This window comes from Rhinoraja longicauda, chromosome 6 (assembly GCF_053455715.1).
Source record: "Rhinoraja longicauda isolate Sanriku21f chromosome 6, sRhiLon1.1, whole genome shotgun sequence".
In the NCBI taxonomy this organism is placed as follows: domain Eukaryota; kingdom Metazoa; phylum Chordata; class Chondrichthyes; order Rajiformes; family Arhynchobatidae; genus Rhinoraja; species Rhinoraja longicauda.
In genome coordinates, this window is record NC_135958.1 from 32317211 (window position 1) to 32337125 (window position 19915).

The 19915-nt window shown below is 41.3% G+C and overlaps 1 protein-coding gene across 1 annotated transcript in view; it reads right to left on the bottom strand.

The window, feature by feature from the left end:
- Positions 1-19915, bottom strand: part of cdh13 (cadherin 13, H-cadherin (heart)) — a 944123-nt gene that overhangs the window by 95079 nt on the left and 829129 nt on the right. The window contains exons 9-10 of the mRNA XM_078400759.1: positions 12726-12908; positions 5694-5947 (exon numbers count right to left, since the gene is read on the bottom strand). Coding sequence (XP_078256885.1) covers positions 5694-5947; positions 12726-12908 — 437 coding nt within the window. The remainder of the gene's footprint in view (positions 1-5693; positions 5948-12725; positions 12909-19915) is intronic.

Below are 19915 nucleotides of genomic sequence, written 5' to 3' on the forward strand. Positions count from 1 at the left end.
TCCTCATTTACATTTTATCTCTGTTTGCTTTGTCGTTACTTTCTCCAAGCTAACAGTGATCTATTCTACATTTTCTTTGACCTCCAACCCCATTGTCTCGCGTGCACTCCTTACATCTCCTTATCTCTGCATCTCCCTCTCCCCTGATTCAGTCTGAAGAAGGGTCTCGACCCGAAACGTCACCCATTCCTTCTCTCCAGAGATGCTGCCTGTCCCGCTGAGTTACTCCAGCAATTTGTGTCTGTCTTGCAGGGTGTTAAGTTTATATTAGGTCCCGTGAGACAATAATGCTTTCAAGCCTTTAAGGATTTTTTTTTTCATGTTTCTAACTGCAGACTAATTTCACAGCAGAGTTTGGGAATTGAAAGTTCCAGAAGAGCGCTGTTTGAAAGACATAACTGAGGATGCCTCATGACTTTCTATTTCATTGACATTTTAAATACCATTGTTGACATCTTAAATTACCGAATGAATCTGGCATCTTGGAGAGTGAATAAATGGAATGCTGAGACGAGGTTAAGGTCAGACACCCAATTTGCAGCTATCCAAATCCCAATGCCCATGTTAGATTAAAATAAGCAAAAAATAATGATTCCCAATTAATGTAATGTAATTACTCTGGTGCAGCTGATCTGGATTTATTTTTAGAAACGCTGTGATCTGTTTGTGAAGTGTCATCCTAATGTAAATTGCATTACTGCGAAATCTCTGACACAAGTGAGGCTGAACCTACCTTGCCAATTATAAAAGAGGGGTCAGAAATAAATCGCAACTTCCTTTCAGCGGTGAGCACAAGCATTTCACTAATGATATGTATATCTTGAGATATAAAACATAAAAGCAGCAAGAAACTATTCAGCTCGTAAGGCCTATTTTGCATTCAGTAACATCCTTACTGATTTTTCACCTCTGTCACTTACATGTACTAACCCTAGATCAGAAGCCTTTCATATTCCCAATCATCAGTTACTGTGTGTTTTTGGCAACATTGTGAGACATTGCCTTTCATCTGATATGATATGTAACTCCTATTAGCTGCTGACATGTTTCCCATTACAGTTTTTGTGTGTAAAATGAACATATACTTGTTGTAAATTAACTAACAACTCCTCAATTGTTAACCAATGATCTTTAAGTTTGAACATTTTATTATACTTTTTCAATCTATCATAGTGAACAGATGACTCATATTTTTGTTATTGGCTTAGTTTAGATAAGATCCTAATTTCACGTTGAACAAAATCACTTATAGTCTGTATGTAAGGTTCTATTATATTATGATCATTCTTCCATTAAGCCTCTCTATCTACGTTATTCATTGCCTATCTTATTGCATTCTAAAATATCTAAAATTCTCATTGGTTACTCTTTCTTGTCTTAACTCTTTCTTAAATACTCCATAAATCTTTCCTTCATGCTAGCGACCGCAGGCAGTGAGAATGGGCCCGCACCTGTCCTCCACTAATTTTCTCAAAAGATAAAGTACAAAAATGTAAAACAGTTTGAAATACTAAAAACATTAAAGTCAACTCCGTTAATAATAGAACATTAAATATAGAACAGTACAGCACAGAAACAGGCTCTGAAAGCACACAAAGTCTATTCCAAACATAATGCCACCATCCCCTGCGTAGCTGTGTGCCTATCTAAAAGCCTCTTAAACACCTGTTGCATTTGCTTCCATCACCACCCAATCTGTACCTTTCATAATTTTATATAACCATAACTGAACACAATACTCCAAATGTGGCCCAACCACAGTTTGGTAAAGCTATAACGTGACTCTTAACACTTCTACTCAATGTCTCAACCTACAAAGGCAAGCACACCATATGTATGCGTCTACATATGTATCATATGTATCAGTCTGAAGAAGGGTTCCGACCAGAAACGTAACCTAAACATGTTCTCCAGAGATGCTGCCTGACCCACTGAATTTCTCCAGCATTTTGCGTCTTTTTTTTGTTGAACCAGCATCTGCAGTTCCTTGTTTCTATACCACGTGCCTGGTTTACTGTGCTATCTAATTGTGTTGCACTTTCAGGGAGCCATGGATTTGCTCCCCAAGATCCCTCTGTACATCAACACTATAAAACACTATTAATTGTATGTTTTCCTCTTGCAAGCAACCTCCCAAAGTGTAACATCTCACATTCAGACTTAATAATAAAAAGACACTTAACACTTCCTGTGTAGGAAGGAACTCCAGATGTTGGTTTACACCAAAGATAGCCACAAAAAGCTGGAGTAACTCAGCTGGTCAGGCAACATCTCCAGAGAAAAGATGACGTTTCAGATCGAGAAGGGTCTGGACCTGGAACGTCACCTGATATTTCCTTGCAGTTATTCACTTCCTTACAAGTGAATAGTTTCAGCCCACCAGGTCGAGCCTGGCACAGGTTCAGGAGGCAGAATATTCATCACAGCACAGCATCACTACACTCAGCTTGTACTTTGTTGCTGGGCTCCATGAGGAGTCTGACACACTGGCGAAGCTGAGCCAACTTCCTCAGGACTTCCATATTTGTCCAGGGTACCTGAACGGTGGCTCCTGAGCTGAGAACTGCTGGCATATCTTAGCAAGTTCTGACCCGATCTTTACAATGATGATCGCGTTCACCAGAACTGTATGGAAGTTAATGTGCTTAAACAGTGTGCACAGAGGCGCAACTGGTAGAGCTGCTGCCTCACAGCGCCAAAGATTCAATCCTGACCTCGGGTGCTGTTCATGTGGAGTTTGCACGTTCTCCCTATTACCGTGTGGGTTTTCCTCTGGGTGTTCCAGTCTCCTCCGATATCCCAAAGCCGAGCGACTTTGTAGGTAAATTGGCCCCTGCAAATTGCCCCTAAAGTGTACGAAGTGGATGAGAAAGTGGGATAACATAGAACTAGTGTGAACTGGACTCGGTGGGCCGGGGGCCTGTCTCTGTGCTCCATGTCTCCATCTCTCACCTCTAAACAGTGAACAGCATGGTTAAAATTAGATTCAGTCAAACAGAATAACTTGGAATTATTCTTCCCCTTCCTGGCACTAATTTACTTTCACTAGCTTTCTACTTGGCTGAAATTCCAAATAAAGGTAAATGTTGACCTACCTATATTCAGATATGTGATACAATGACATCAACACTGATGCAATGTTAATACTTATTTTTAGCAATTCCCGAGATACCTGCACTTTACAGGAAATCAAGGTGGGAGAAACCTTGGGGCTGGAAGAATCAAGAAAAAAAAATCACATTTAAAAAAAAACTTTTAACAGACCAGCAGGCCAGGTTGGTTTCTGGGTGCTTCAGAACACCCATCCTTTAGTTGGCCTAAAGCCAACTTTGCACTGGAGAGAAACAATCTGTTTAATGTTGTACAGGTAATGTTGTACAGGCGTTGAAAGAGAATGGGCCACATCTTCTTATTCTCTTGTTCACCCGGACTCACACGATAATTTAATGTATCAATTGTCTCCTGGTCTTGAAATTAATTTTTTTCAATACATTTCAAAAATATTCCAACCTTGGTTTTTGTTTTTAGATATTTCAAACATTTGATTTAATCCCTTAATAACAATTTACCACATCCACATTTACCACAGCTTGTAAACTTTCAGAATACTGCACCATGGTATTCACAGAATTGTTTCATGCAAAACATGATCAGACAGTAACGGTGTATTTCATCTTGGAAACCAATCTCAATCTACCTCATCCTTTAGATTGTGATTAGCTATCGTTCATAGAACCACCGGGTGGCGCCAGCAATGGCTGCCTCACCAACAGCCTGTTTGTCCTTTCCTTCTTTGTGTTTAAATTGTATGTGTTAAATTTATGTTTTTAGTGTTATTTAGCTTGTTTTATGTGGGGTGGGGGGGATTGGGGGAAACTTTTTCCAATCTCTTACCTCAACGGAGATGTGATTTTTTTCCATATCGTTTCTCCGTTCACTCTGCGGCCTAACATCGAGGAGTTGTCGGCCTCTGCTGGAGATCGACCGGGAGCTCCATCGCGGGAGCCGACGGATTTCCCATCACGGAGTTTGTAATCCCTTTGCCAGGGGTCGACCTCGGAGCTCCAAGTGTTAAGTGTGCTTGCGGACTTAACATCACGGAGCCTGTGGTCTCTGGTCAAAAACCGACTTCGGGAACTCCAAGCCACGGGAGCTTCAAACACCCCAAGAAATGGTTCGACTGCCCCGACCGCGGGAGAATAAAGAGGAGAATGAATGGACTTTTTTGCCTTCCATCACAGTGAGGAATGTGGGGAATCCGCTCTGGTGGATGTTTATGTTAACGTTTATGTAGTTGTGTGACTTGTTGCTTTTTTTTTGTATGGCTATATGGTATTTTGCATATCACTGTACCTTAATTGGTACTTGTGACAATAAAAGACCTTTGAAACCTTTGAAACATGTGTGGTTCTTGATTTTGTTTCCATTCAGAACCATTTAGGGTAATGAAGCACATATCTGGAGAAAAAGAATAGTCGGAAGAAGTGTCTCGACCCGAAACATCACCTATTCCTTTTTACAAAGATGCTGCCTGACCTGCTGAGTTACTCCAGCATTTTGGGTCTACCTTCGGTGTATACCACCATCTGCAGTTGATATTCCAGCAAGGATATTCTTGCTATTGAGGGCGTGCAGCATAGGTCCATTTGGTTAATTCCCGGAATGGCGGGACTGTCGTATGTTGAAAGACTGGAGCGACTAGGCTTGTATACACTGGAATTTAGAAGGATGAGAGGGGATCTTATTGAACCATATAAGATTAAGGGGTTGGACATGTTAGACGCAGGAAACATGTCCCCAATGATGGGGGAGTCCAGAACCAGGAGCCACAGTTTAAGAATAAGGGGTAGGCCATTTAGAACGGAGATGAGGAAAAACTTTTTCAGTCAGAGAGTTGTAAATCAGTGGAATTCTCTGCCTCAGAAGGCAGTGGAGGCCAATTCTCTGGATGCTTTCAAGAGAGAGCTAGATAGAGCTCTTAAAGATAGCGGAGTCAGGGGGTATGGGGAGCAGGCAAGAACGGGGTACTGATTGTGAATGATCGGGCATGATCACATTGAATGGTAGTGCTGGCTCGAAGGGCCGAATGGCCTCCTCCTGCACATATTGTCTATTGTCTATTGCAGTTCCTTCCTCCTCAATGAAGCACATATGTTTAGTTTAATGATACAGTATGGAAATAGGCTCTTCGGCCCACTGAGTCCAGGCCGACCATCGATCACTCACAGTAGTTTCATTCTCTACACACCAGGGCAATTTACGGAGGACAATCAAGCTACAAACCCAGCCATTTGTTGGATGTGGGAGGAGAGGAAAGCTCCCGAAGGAAACTCACTCAATCACAGCAGTCTCCACAGACAGTTCCTGAAGTCAGGATCGCACCGGGGACTCTGGTGCCATGAAGCAATAGATCTACCAGCTGCGCCACTGTGATGGCCCGATGTTTTAACATTCATGTGACACACAAACTTAATTTACCGACGGCCTTTAAATTACGACTTGTGCAAACTCTACAGATAGAAGTAGATTCTGCTCCCGATGGTAATGGTATGGTTTGTAACATATGCTCTGCTGAAGTCAATGGAACTAAATTTCAGAAAGGTGAATTGGCAATTGTACATCACAGCACTGTCAGTATTGAACCGACAACTTAGGATGAGGTTCTAGAGTAAGTTACTTTATTAAACACTTACCTAATTGTCTGTTTCTGTAGAATATCTTGGTCAGTTGCATTCAACGTCACAACAACACTGCCTATTGGAATATTCTCCGGTTTGACAACATTCGTTGGGTCCGGATTGAAAATAGGTGGCTCATTCGCATCAACGACTGTAACTTGCACGGTGGTGGTGGAACTGGGACCGTAACTGATCTCTGGCATAATTGGGTCTTCGTTCTCCACTTTAATGAGCAGCGTGTGAAATGCAGATCTTTCATAATCCAAAGACTGAAATGGAAACAATTAAAAATATTTCAATCACTCAAAATTGTTAAAAGAACTGAAAATTCAGAGCTTCCTAACTCCAGATGCAAAACGACTTCTTCAACAAAGGTTATCCACTTTAAATTAATCCTCACAATCAGCATGTTAGATTTTAAATCTTTATCGTTGTTTGAACAATTTGCTGCATACGAAGTGAAAATTGTTGCAGGGGAGAGGGGAGGCATGGTGGCACGGTGGTAGAGTTGCTGCCTTACAACGCCAGAGACCCGGGATCGATCCTGACTATGGGTGCTGTCTGTACAGAGTTTGTACATTCTCCCCATGACTGCATGGGTTTGCTCCAGAAGCTCCGGTTTCCTCCTACACTCCAAAGACATACAGGTTTGTAGGTTAATTGGCTTCGGTAAAGATTTACCTAGTGTCCCTAGTGCGTAGGATAATGCTTGGGTATGGGGATCGCTGGTCGGCATGAACTCGGTGGGCCAAAGGGGCTATTTCCATGCTGTATTTCTAAACTCAACTAAACTAAACAAAACTAAAGATCTATATGGGTATTTAAGAACTGAGTAAAGGAAACTAATTGCTCCCGTGTTAGCAGCTTATAGGGGTTTGCTTCTATGCTTCGTTCAGTGGTGGCCTCATTCAATTTTCATATATTTGCATTTCCTGTGGGAATCATTAGATTATGAACAGTTGGAGTCACAACATCCCTGTGGCACCCCATTAGTCTCAGCCTTACAAACTAAAAAAAGATATTATTCCAAAGTAGAAGTGGTTGAGAGCTTCAAGTTCCTTGGCGTAAATACTACTAACGATCTGTCATGGACTAACCACATTGAAGCGACAGCCAAGAAGGCACACCGACCCATGACTCTATTCCCTCAAGGGGCTGAGAACATTCAGCATGTCTCCAATGACCCTTACTAACGTCTGCAGGTGCTCCGTAGAAAGCATCCTGTCAGCACCCGAAACGTCACCTATTTCCTTCTCTCCAGCGATGCTACCTGTCCCGCCGAGTTACTCCAGCATCTTCTGTCTATCTAAGGATGCATTGCAACTTGGTTTGGGAAATGCTCCACAGAAATTGCAGAGTTGTGGATCTAGCTTTGGACAATCACACAGATCAGACTACCCACCATTCAGTCTGAAGCAGGGTCTCGACCCGAAACATCACCCATTCCTTCTCTCCCAGGATGCTGCCTGTCCCGCTGAGTTACTCCAGCATTTTGCGCCTCCCCACCATTGACTCCATGCTGCCTTGGGTAAGCAGCCAACATAATCAAAGACCTTTCCCACCCTTCTTCTCCCTGCTCTCACCAGGCAGTAGATACAGGAGCTTGGAAGCTCGCACCACCAGACTTGGGAACCGCTTCTTCCCCTAGTTGTGTAGGAAGGAACTGCAGATGCTGGTTTACACTGAAGATAGACCCAAAATGCTGGAGTAACTCAGCGGGTCAGATAGCATCTCTGGAGAAAAGGAATAGGTAACGTTTTGGGTCGAGTCTGAAAAAGGGTATCAACCCGACCCCTCGACCCTATTCCTTTTCTCCAGAGATGCTGCCTGACTCACTAAGTTACTCCAGCATTTGTGTCATTCATCCCCTCTATTATTGGACTTCTGAATGGTCACTCCATAAACTAGAGCATAGTCCCAATTCTCCAACCTACCTCATTACACCAGAGTCAGTCGTCTGGCTTGTTTGTAAGAGGCCATGAGTTTTCAGATTGTGGAGGTGTACAATTCTGCTACTGCTGATGGACCATCACACCTCATGGATTTGAACTGTCGGTCTATGTGCCTATGGCATTTATGTGCCTATGTCATGTGGTGTTCCCACACCACAGGTTTGAGGAGGTCCTCAGTGTGAAAGTGGAAGGTTTGTGCAAAGGTCATTTCTACCAATGCCTGGCAGAGGCATCTGTGGAGTGGTGAGGAGGAGTGCATATAGGTTATCCCTTATGGACACAAAATGCTGGAGTAACTCAGTGGGACAGGCAGCATCTCTGGAGAGAAAGAATGGATGGCGTTTTGGGCCGAGACCCTTCTTGGTCTTGGGGTCTCGCCCCGAAATGTCACTCCAGCAATTTTTGTCTATCTTCGGTGTGAACCAGCACCTGCAGTTCCTTTCTATACATAGGCTATCCTTTATGTTTGTTTATGCGTTACGTGTCTGACAGCTTTGCCCTTCTGGACTCAGCCACCTCAATCAGTGGTGGTTTATCAATTATTCTTGGTGGTAGCCATTGAAGTACAGCACCCAGAGTGTTTTTGACACTTTCAATGCTTCTTCTAAGTGTTGTTCAGTCCTCCTCCAGTTCATCAGCTGAGGAAGGATGGCCTATGGTATTGAATTGGAGGCTTCTTTAGCCATATCCCTCCCTCCAGGTTTATATGTCACTCCTCCCCTTCTTTCCTTTTGCCTCCTTTTCACCTCTAGCTTCTGTAACTATCTCCCCCCTTCTGCAAATCATCACGCTTCACGCGTATCCACCTATCACTTGCCTGGCTTTGTCCCACACCACCAACTTTCTCCCCTCTACTCCATCAGTCTGAAGAAGGGTCCTGACCGGAAACGTCATCTGTCCACTCCCTTTACAGATGCTCCCTAAGTCACTGAGTTCTTCCAACACTTTGTCTTTTTGTCCTTCGCCCTGTTTGTCTCGATGCCATGATATCAAGGCTGTTCCTTCCAGTCTGTGTAAATCTATCTCAGCACTGGTTATCCATCCCTAAGTGATCATGCCATGTTAGCCGCCTTCTTTCCAAAAGCCTTTGATAAGGTCCCACAGAGGAGATTAGTGGGCAAGATTAGAGCACATGGTATTGGGGGTAGGGTGCTGACATGCATAGAAAATTGGTTGGCAGACAGAAAACAAAGAGTAGGGATTAACGGGGATTAATATACATTAATGACTTAGATGAAGGGATTAAAAGTAACATTAGCAAATTTGCAGATGACACAAAGCTGGGTGGCAGTGTGAACTGTGAGGAGGATGCTATGAGGATACCAGGGTGACTTGGACAGGCTGTGTGAGTGGGCAGATGCATGGCAGATGCAGTTTAATGTGGATAAATGTGAGGTTATCCACTTTGGTGGTAAGAACAGGAAGGCAGATTATTATCTGAATGGTGTCAAGTTGGGAAATGGGGAAGTACAAAGAGATCTGGGTGTCTCTGTTCATCAGTCACTTAAAGTTAGCATGCAGGTACAGCAGGCAGTGAAGAAAGCTAATGGTATATTGGCCTTTATGACAAGAGGAGTTGAGGATAGGAGCAAAGAGGTCCTTCTACAGTTGTACAGGGCCCTAGTGAGACCACACCTGGAGTACTGTGTGCAGTTTTGGTCTCCAAATTTGAGGAAGGACATTCTTGCTGTTGAGGGCGTGCAGCGTAGGTTCAATAGGTTAATTCCCGGAATGGCGGGACTGTCGTATGTTGAAAGACTGGAGTGACTGGGCTTGTATACACTAGAATTTAGAAGGATGAGAGGGGATCTTATTGAAACATATAAGATTATTAAGGGATTGGACACGTTAGAGGCAGGAAACATGTTCCATGTGATGGGGGAGTCCAGAACCAGGGGCCACAGTTTAAGTATAAGGGGTAGGCCATTTAGAACAGAGATGAGGAAAAACTTTTTCACTCAGAGAGTTGTAAATCTGTGGAATTCTCTGCCTCAGCAGGCAGCGGAGGCCAATTCTCTGGATGCTTTCAAGAGAGAGCTAGATAGAGCTCTTAATGATAGCGGAGTCAGGGGGTATGGGGAGAAGGCAGGAACGGGGTACTGATTGTGAATGATCAGTCATGATCACATTGAATGGCGGTGCTGGCTCGAAGGGCTGATTGACCTACTTCTGCACCTATGGTCTATTGTTTATTGTCTATTGAACTGTTGAAGTCCTTCTGGTGAAGGTGCATTAAGTGTATTATTAGGAATGGATTTCCAGGATTTAGGTTAATGGATGAAAAAAAGGGACTGGGATATATTTCAAGATCATACATGATGAATAGTAACCTCAGGTAGTGACATTCCCACACTGCCGCTACCCTTTAGCTTATTGATGCTATTGGAGTGGCTTTGATGAGCGACTGCAGTGCACTTTGCAGATGGGATATGCTGTAGCCACTGAACCTTTGGTGGAACCCGTGTTTGTTCTGGGTGATGGTGGGTTGCAAATGAAGCAGGCTGGTATATCCTAGAGGGTGTTGAGTTTGTGGACGAGTGACAGAGCTCCATGTATACAGGCAGGTCAAGAGAATCAAGAGCCAAGAGTGTTTTATTGCCACGTGAGCCAGATAGAACAATGAAATTCTTACTTGCAGCAGCACAACAGAATATGTGCTGTGGAATCTGTGGAATTCTCTGCCTCAGAAGGCAGTGAAGGCCAATTCTCTGAATGCATTCAAGAGAGAGCTGGATAGAGCTCTTAAGGATAGTGGAGTCAGGGGGTATGGGGAGAAGGCAGGAACGGGGTACTGAATTAGGAATGATCAGCCATGATCACATTGAATGGCGGTGCTGGCTCGAAGGGCCGAATGGCCTCCTCCTGTACCTATTGTCTATTGTCTGTTGTCTATTGTCTATGTAAACATAGTAAACACTGTAAACAATATAATAAACGAGAGAGAAAAAAAAGTTCTGTGTGTATATATACACAAGTACTCACAAATACATACATATATATATATATATATATATATATACACACACACACACACACACACATAGGTGAAGGCCAATTCATCATACTCCTGGTCTGTGATATGCGGATGGTGGAACAGCTTTAGGGTGTCAGGAGGTGTCAGTGCAGGGATCCCCAGCCTCGGACCTGCTTTTATAGCCATTGTATTCATTTGGCAAGTTCAGTTAATTTTGAGTCTAAAGAAGGGTCTCAACCCAAAATGCCACCTATTCATGATCTCCAGAGATGCTGCTTTACCCGTTGTGTTACTCCAGATCTTTGTGTCCTTTTGTGCATTAACCAGCATCTGCACTTTGTTTCTACCCGATAGGTTTCTGATCAGTGCTGATCCCCATGACATTGACGGTGGGGAACTGTGCAATAGTAAAACCATTAAACATAAAGGGTAGCTGAGTGGGCTCTCTCTAGTTGGCACCGCTGTGGAAGGAATGTTCATTGCCACTTATCAACGTCTGCCTGAATGCTGCATTATGCGGCATTAACTGCTTTATTTGTTGAGAAGCTGCAAATGAAATATAACTTTTTATAATCATTAGTGATCATCCCCAAATTTGGGCTTGTGGTGGAAGATTGCTGATGAAGCAGCTGGAGATGGATGATCCAGGACATTGCCCTGCAGAACTCTGGTAGTTGTCTTGGTGTGGGGTTATTGTTCTCCGACAACCATTGAATTGGAGGAATAGGCACATTTACTGTCAGTTAACTAATACTCAGTCCTACGTTGCTGTACCTGCAGGATATGACCCCAAATCTCATGTTCTATCTTGCTTAATAACCACTTCTGTGGTAATATATTGAAGGCCCTCCTGAAATACCAAAATACTGCATTTCCTGCTTCTTGTGTCTGTTTTGCTTGGGGAAACACGCTTATCTTTAATTATAGGTGCAATGTAGGCCTTTATTTCTCAACATATGGAAAGTCTATGAAATGTAGACCTTGTTGCTGAAGATTTACTTTGGACTTTAGCGATAAGGTGTGGAAACAGGCCCTTCAGCCCACTGACCAGCGGTAACCCATACACTGACTCAATCCTACACACTAGGGACAATTTATGATACGATTCGATAGAACTTTATTTATCCCCGGAGGGAAATTAATCTGCCAACAGTCATAAAACATGATACATGAGATTATAGTGAAGAGTGGAAAGGATTGGTGATGTGAAAAGTTTGGGGAGGGGGGTGGGAGGGGGGTGGGTGGGGGGGAGAGAGTCAGTCCACCATATGACAGAAGGGGGAGGAGTTGTACAGTTTGATAGCCACAGGGAAGAAGGATCTTCTGTGGCATTCTGTACAGCATCTTGGTGGAACCAGTCTGTTGCTGAAGGTGCTCCTCAGGTTGACCAGGTTGTCATGGAGGGGGTGAGCTGTATTGTCCAAGATGCTCCTCAGTTTGAGTAGCATCCTCCCCTCCAAGACCACCTCCCATGAATCCAACTCCACTCCAGGACGGAGCCAGCCTTTCTAATGAGTTTATTAATCCTGAATTTTACTGAAGCCAATTAACCTACAAACCCGTATGTCTTTGGGATGTGTGAGGAAACTAGAGCAGGTCAAGAAAACCCACGCAGTTACAGGGAGAATGCACAATCTCCATAGAGACAGCACCCCTAGTCAGGATCTCTCGTGCTGTAAGGCAGCAACTCTGTCGTTGTGCCGCCCATAATGATCTAATCCTAAAAATTTGTTTGTCAATATAATAGGCTCGCGTTAAAAAATTCTTACATCAGTGATCATGTTATAATAACCTCGAACTGGATCAGAAATACAGTCTGCGAATATGCTCACGAATGACCTGTCCTTTGTGGAACTAAACAAAAATATATCAGCATCTTTGATGATTGATGAAGAGAATAAGAAAAATGAAGAAAATATATAAAGAACATGATTCCCCCATAAAGAAGGAAGTACTAACCTTCTCATCGGCAGTGATTTGTGTACCTTCAATAATTTAGCCACACAACTTCACATTGATTTAACTTCAAGGAATCGCGTGATATTTCTTTGTGTCCAATCTCTAGCTGCCTTCCTATAGCACCAGAATGTGTGATAGACAGGTAGCTAAAAAGATACTTACTTTGTCGACAAATAACATCCCGTCGTTAGTCGTCGGATTGGTTTCAATCTTGAAGTTCCTGTCAGGATTTCCATTGATGATGGTGTAGACAGCTCTCCACGCACCAGTAGCAGGGTCATCGTTGTCCTCCACTGTAAGATTTACTATGATGCCAGTAAATCCTTCATTCACTGTAGCTTGAAACTGAAGGGAAAAAGACATTGCCGTCACTGAGACGAGGCTTCAGTCATAAATCAAAATAACTGAATCTCATTTTAAATGCACTTTAAGGTGATGTTGTATCTCCTCAACGTTCACTTAAGTTTTCTGCCAACAAATAACTGAAATATCGTAAAAGATTTAATCAACTAATATTACCACAAACTCAAATATTATTCTATTTTCCATTGGCCAAAAAAAAGTTACGAAACGTCTTTTATATGGAATAACTAAACTACATTTTATTTACTGTGAAAGAAAAATAAAACCAAAGTGCCGGGAATACTCAGAAGATCAGGCATCTTATGTGGAGGAAGAAACAGAATTAACAATTTAAGTCAATGTTTTATTTTCTGCAGAAATGGCACACATATTTTTATCAGAAACATGCCTCACCTTCCCCAACACATAATTAGATGTTGAACACTGCTCCGTTCATTGAGGTTCTTGCACATGTTTGATTACTAGTCTGATCCATATTGGACCTTTTGGCTGGGAGTCAGTTTAACAAAGTTAACGCCATTAAGAGAAGGAATGTGCAGTGAGGACAAGGAGGTGGGATGTCCTAGATGGCAGGCTGGCAAGAGGTCCAGATTATGAGGAGAGGATAGACAATCACAGGAGAAGTAGCAAATTGGAGTGCCAGAAAACAGTGGGTGTAAAGGGTAGTTGTTTCATGCAGAAGGTGTGGGTAGAGGTATTCCTCAAGGATCAGTACAAGGAGAGCACAATAGACAATAGACTATAGACGATAGACAATAGGTGCAGGAGGGCCATTCGGCCCTTCGAGCCAGCACCACCATTCAATGTGATCATGGCTGATCATTCTCAATCAGTACCCCGTTCCTGCCTTCTCCCCATACCCCCTGACTCCGCTATCCTTAAGAGCTCTATCTAGCTCTCTCTTGAATGCATTCAGAGAATTGGCCTCCACTGCCTTCTGAGGCAGAGAATTCCACAGATTTACAACTTACTTTGTTGAGTTAGACTGCGAAACCAAGAGCATTGTTTCTAAATTTGCAGATGTTATTAAATTGGGAAAGATACCATGTACTCAGGAAGACTGCAACAAAGTACAGGAGAGCATTAATAAACTTTTACATCTGGATATAGTTACATTTTGTTTTATTTTACACATTGGTTTGGGGGCTTTTGCTTGATTTCTGTCCAACAATTTCTTGCATTCAATGTGTTTATCTTGTATGTACCTATTAACAATCAACTTGCCTTGTTATATTCTTTTATCAATAGCCATGGATGAAATTGGTAATGGTGCTTGTAATTAGTGTTACAGCCATGAGAAATAATTATTATTTATAATTATTGTGGAGAGAATTAATTGTTCTCATAATTACTTAATCATTGTCGAGAGAAACTGATTTTTGATTCTGTCTCAAAGGCAATTCACCTTTGCACACTAATTTATGAAGTCATATCAGTCATAGCATCATATGGTGTGGAAACAAGCCCTTCAGTCCAACTTATACATACTGACCAACATGCCTTATCTACACTAACCCCATCTGCCCTACTTGACTCTTATCCTTCTAAACCTATCCTATCCATGTAGCTGTCCAAATGTCTCTTAAATGTTATGATAGTACCTGCCTGAACTACCTCCTCTGGCAGTTATACCATATACCCACCACCCTTTGTTTAAAAAAGTTAACACCCAGGTTCCGGTTAAATCTTTCCGCCCTTACTTAGTGAACCATATTGTAAATAACATATACATTGGCCTTTGGAAGCTCATTATTAAGCTCCAAATGAAGCAGACCGTGTAAACAGTGAAGTTTCTGGGTTCCCACTGACTGGGTAACTCTGCAGGGGTCAATGGTGCGAGGTTAGTTTTATTAGTAAGGGTGTTTGATGATTAAGGGTGTCAGGGGTTTTGGGGAGAAGGCAGGAGAATGAGGTTGAGAGGGAAAGATAGATCACTTGATGGGCCAAATGACCGAATTCTGCTCCTAGAACGTATGAACCTATGAGAATCATTTCAGATTGATATTGATAAAGGAATAACTTTACATTCTGATACTCATGTTTCTTGTTTTAGATTCATATAGGATTACTAAACACAATACAACATTTCAGATGGTCCTAAACATAAATAGAAACAGTATGAATTATATATATTTTTTAAATGCCAAAGGTTTCACTTCCTCAGTTTCTAATTCCAGTTTATTCACTTACTCGTATTTAATGGTACCCAGTTTTTCTCCAGTGCTATCTGTGTGAGAGAGCTTTAGTGCACCCAAAGCTGATACACATGTCCCTGAAGCTCTGACCTAGAATTACCATATTATGAATATATGCATGACTGTGACCTAAACTCAGCACTTACTTCCACTATGCCATTATACACAAGAGCAACACAAATAACCCATAAATTGTATGCAAAAATGATGATCTGGTTCTCTGCCAATTCTGCAGTTTGCTGAGAACACTGCCTTGCTAAAACGTTTTGTTCAATATTTTAATGCATGATTTTAAGTAATTTTAATATAAAAAATTATGAAAATGAGTAACTGGGTTAATAAATGCTATTTAAAATATATATTTTCTCATATCGTTTATAAACAAAATATATTTTTCTTTGTTTTGAATTAATATGAATATTTACAGCATTTATATTTGCATAAATTAATCATGCTGCTGTTAAACACAACTGTCAATTTCAGATAACGATTCAATCTAAATTTGTGTGGTAATCTGGTATGGTTCAAAAATTTCCTTCTGGCATTTGTTCAATTTCTACAGGTATTTCATTGTGCTCAAAAGCCCTGCCATTTTACATTGAATCCACAAGTCCGTGCTTTTGACTATGGTGGTAAGAAAAATAAAACCTGATGTAACTTGTTAAATTCTACCTTCAAGCGTTATAATTATCTCTGCCAACCAGAATCTATATAGTAACAAAGACTGGATCGAAATCAAAATGCTGGTGAAAAGATAAATGAGAAAAAAAAAGTACATTGTGTGCCATCACATAACAGAAGAGGAAAATGAAGTTAAAACTGGAAACCGTTTCTGCTTTCAGTACAATCTACCGCATGGGTGAGTGAGTGCCCTCAAAATTGCACTACTTTTCCCAAAGTGAAGTAACGATTTAAATTTCTGCACAGTCGTAAATGTAAAATCTCCAAAGGCCTATTGCAATCGGGCAGCGGCTTATAACATTATTATTATTATTTGCTTTTCCATTAAGAGAAAAAAAATGTTGCATAGCAACTTGATGAAATTTAATTCATGTAGTTGAAACTGGGTTTATTACAAAAATAATAGCAAGTAATATGAATAGCTGATTTAAATAATGGAAAATGACTGAATGTCTCCACTGAGTCAATTACTAATTTTAATGGCATACATTAGTCAACAGCTTTATTTAAAGTTTAATAACTTTTAAAATGTACCAATTAGTTTCCTTGCCTCTGGCCTCCTTGAAGGACAAATTTAGCATCCAGCTCCTTTAAGAATGGGCAGGACGATAAAGATTCAAACATGAACCCAGTAATGTATACAGCAGATATACCTTTAATGATGCTGACTGGCAAAGGAACATCTAAAATTACCTCAGCTTGGTAAAGCTGCTGATGATAAACTAGCCTTATTCGAATTGTTTTAGTTCTGATCAATGTCTTGTTTAACTGATTGAGATGTTTCCTGATAATGGCTGATCAGCCTTTCTCCCTCCAGTTTAAACCCATCGAAATGACAATAACAATATCCTCCTTGCTTCAAGGGTTTTGGGGTAGCAATTTAACGTTGTTGTAGCTGATTCCATTTTCCAGATGGAAGTTGGGAATATAGAGATCTAATATAGGTGTCAAACTGCTAAGCTTAACAGCATCAGAAATATGCTTAGCGTTATTTTGCTTTGGAGAATAAAGAGGAGCTCCTGAGAGAGGGTTGCCAACAGTCTCATTTTACCACATGTGCTCTGCATTTCAATGGTAAATTTGCTACTGCTAAGCTTAATCAGTACTCCTTTCACTTCTGTACAAGTTGATTGCTGTGTGTTGCAGAACACACTAAGATATATTCTAGACGAACATAAATGAGTACTGCTAGATACTTCACTAACAATCCCTATAGAATAAAGTTGAGGTGAAAATTCTGCCCCATAACACAATATTGGCAACCTTACAATGGCATCAACATGAAGCAAGCATTAGTCCTTCATGTGTACTAAAGAAGGGCCTTAAACCTGCGAAAGGACCCTTTCTGAAACATGGTTGCCTCGGACAGGATGGGACTGAACAATCAACAGCCACAAAAGGGTACACTTTCTTTTAAAACACATTGTGTGTAATTAGGAAGAGTGGATGCATTCCACCCTACTCTGCTGGGATACTGCGAGACCACAATTATTCCTTTGCTACGCTTGAATGTAGAATGACCTTTACTTTGCCAACAACCTGCCTGAGGGCCATATCAATAGACAATAGGTGCAGGAGTAGGCCATTCGGCCCTTCGAGCCAGCATCGCCATTCAATGTGATCATGGCTGATCATTCACAATCCCCGTTCCTGCCTTCTCCCCATACCCCCTGACTCCACTATCTTTAAGAGTTCTATCTAGCTCTCTCTTGAAAGCATCCAGAGAATTGGCCTTCACTGCCTTGTGAGGCAGAGAATTCCACAGATTTACAACTCTCTGACTGAAAAAGTTTTTCCTCATCTCCGTTCTAAATGGCCTACCCCTTATTCTTAAACTGTGGCCCCTTGTTCCAGACTCCCCCAACATTGGGAACATGTCTACTGGGCCTTAGAACGTCCTTCTTGCGTTTGAGGCAGCCCAGTAATCATAATAAACTTCCACCCATTAATCTTTTGTTTAGGTAATGAAAACACTGAGCCACAAAATCTGTAATTTATTAATCTGGAAATATGTTTGCCAGCAAGTATCTTCTATTCTTGCTGGCTCTGTTACCTTCACTGTAATTTCCCATGCGGACAACTTAATGACCACATTACAATCACAACCCTTATTAATCCTATTTATTGAAATAAACCTACAGTTAGCCCTTTATTAAACTCCTCCCAAAGACTGTGTTAAATCATATTTCTGATTGCACAGTAATGTTCTTGACTATAATCAGTTTAATTGCATCTTACATGGCAACAGAGGTGTACATCAACTCAATGGAATTCAATAGTAATTTGAGTAAAATTATAACTTAACTGCATAGTAACAAGCAAAAGCATGATTAGAAGATACAGAATGAAATTATATTTTTCAATATTACTATTGAATGTTAGGTTGCTCTGAATGGTAAACAACATAGCTTAATAGACAAAACCGCTAAGGGTTGGGAAAAGGATTGTACTAATGTACCTTAATGCAATCATTCCATTCTGCCTCTGTTTTGAGGCTGAAGCATTGAACGCAGATACCTATTTGCTGAAAATACAGTTATCCTTTTGGGCAAGTCTTTATCTATTTAAACCTTAAGACAAAAACATCTTTAATACATTTCTATGGTGTGCAAAGTGGGAAGTCAGTTTTTCTTAACACTATCAATGGAAGCGTAGTCGTTGGATAACATAGTGACATCTGGCATTTTACAAAAGCAGTGCAGGGTTTTTGATGAAATTGTTATACCATTTTGTGTCCATTGAACGAGGGAGATTTGACCTCTTCACTGGGACCAACTAAACGCAAATCATTTGTCTTGTTTTTTCAGTAAATGTTAGTGGGTGGAGGATGAACAGTAGCACCGGAGAGTGCCTGCAAATGTGGGAGAGAGAGCAACAGAGCAAAACTACACCTCCCTGTGTCTAATGGAAGTTGCTTTAATGTCAAATAGAAATGGCTGACAATATGTTCCACACAGGTCCTCACAGTTTTGATTGAAGCATGCATTTCAGGAGACACTTACAATGGATGGTGAAAATTCAATACATTTTATAATTTCAGATTCATTTTGGGCTTTGAAGGACCTCTTCATGTTCTCTATTCAATTTAGGTTGCACTCCATCTAGGCCACTCAGGGAATATGAGGAAAATAAAGTGGAGAATTCCTCATGTTATATTCATTTGTGTCAAATTTTTGGCCTTGAAGTCTTCAGCTGATGTCAAATCAAGTCCACACAACCATAAAGTAACCTTTACTATGTTCGGAGATCACAGAAGAAGTATGGTCTATATCCGCGTAGCAATTCATAAAGTATTGTGCTTCGCTTTTTTATCTGATGTTGAACAGTAAATGTCTGCTGCAAAAGTAGCACTGATGCAAAATCATCCTCGCAGTAATGTTATCAAGTTAAATGCAATAAAGATGCAGTCAAAATCCAATATAAAAAAGAAAAATTTCGGAGGTGGAAGCCTCAGTCTTTAAATTCAATCTACATGACTGGTACAGTGTTGATTTTATTTTTTTTTAATAATGAGATTCTGGGTAGCATTAATGTTGAAAGAGAGTAGTGCATACAAGTCACTGAAAATCAATATGTGGGTGAAAATAAGTAATTAGAAGGCAATTAGGGAGGTTATGATGCATATCAACACCTGTCTCAATACAGACCTGGACCCACTATAATTCACCACAACAGATCAATAGGGAAGACGCAAAGAACTGCAGCTGCTAGAGAAATTCAACAGATCAGGCAGCATCTCTGGAGGATGCTTCAGGTTGGGACTCTTCTTCAGACTGATTGTAGAAGGGGCGAGAAAGCTGGAAAAGAAGTGGTGGTGGGACAAAACCTGGCAAGTGATAGGTGGGTACAGGTGAGGAGGTAGGAAGAGGGTTTGATTGGAAAATAGGTGGACAAAGGCTAGAGATAAAAGAGGAGACAAAAGGATAACAGATAAGGAGAGAAGCAGATGGAAATGTAAAATCAGAGGTAGAGATATGGGTGGAAGGGGATGGGGTGGAGGGAGTGAAAGGGGGAGTGGGAAAGTAGGAGAAATGGGTGCAAGCTGAGATGGGGCACAGGAAAGAGAGAGGTGGGAAAGGAAGATTTCTACCTAAAATTGGATTTCAAAGTTGG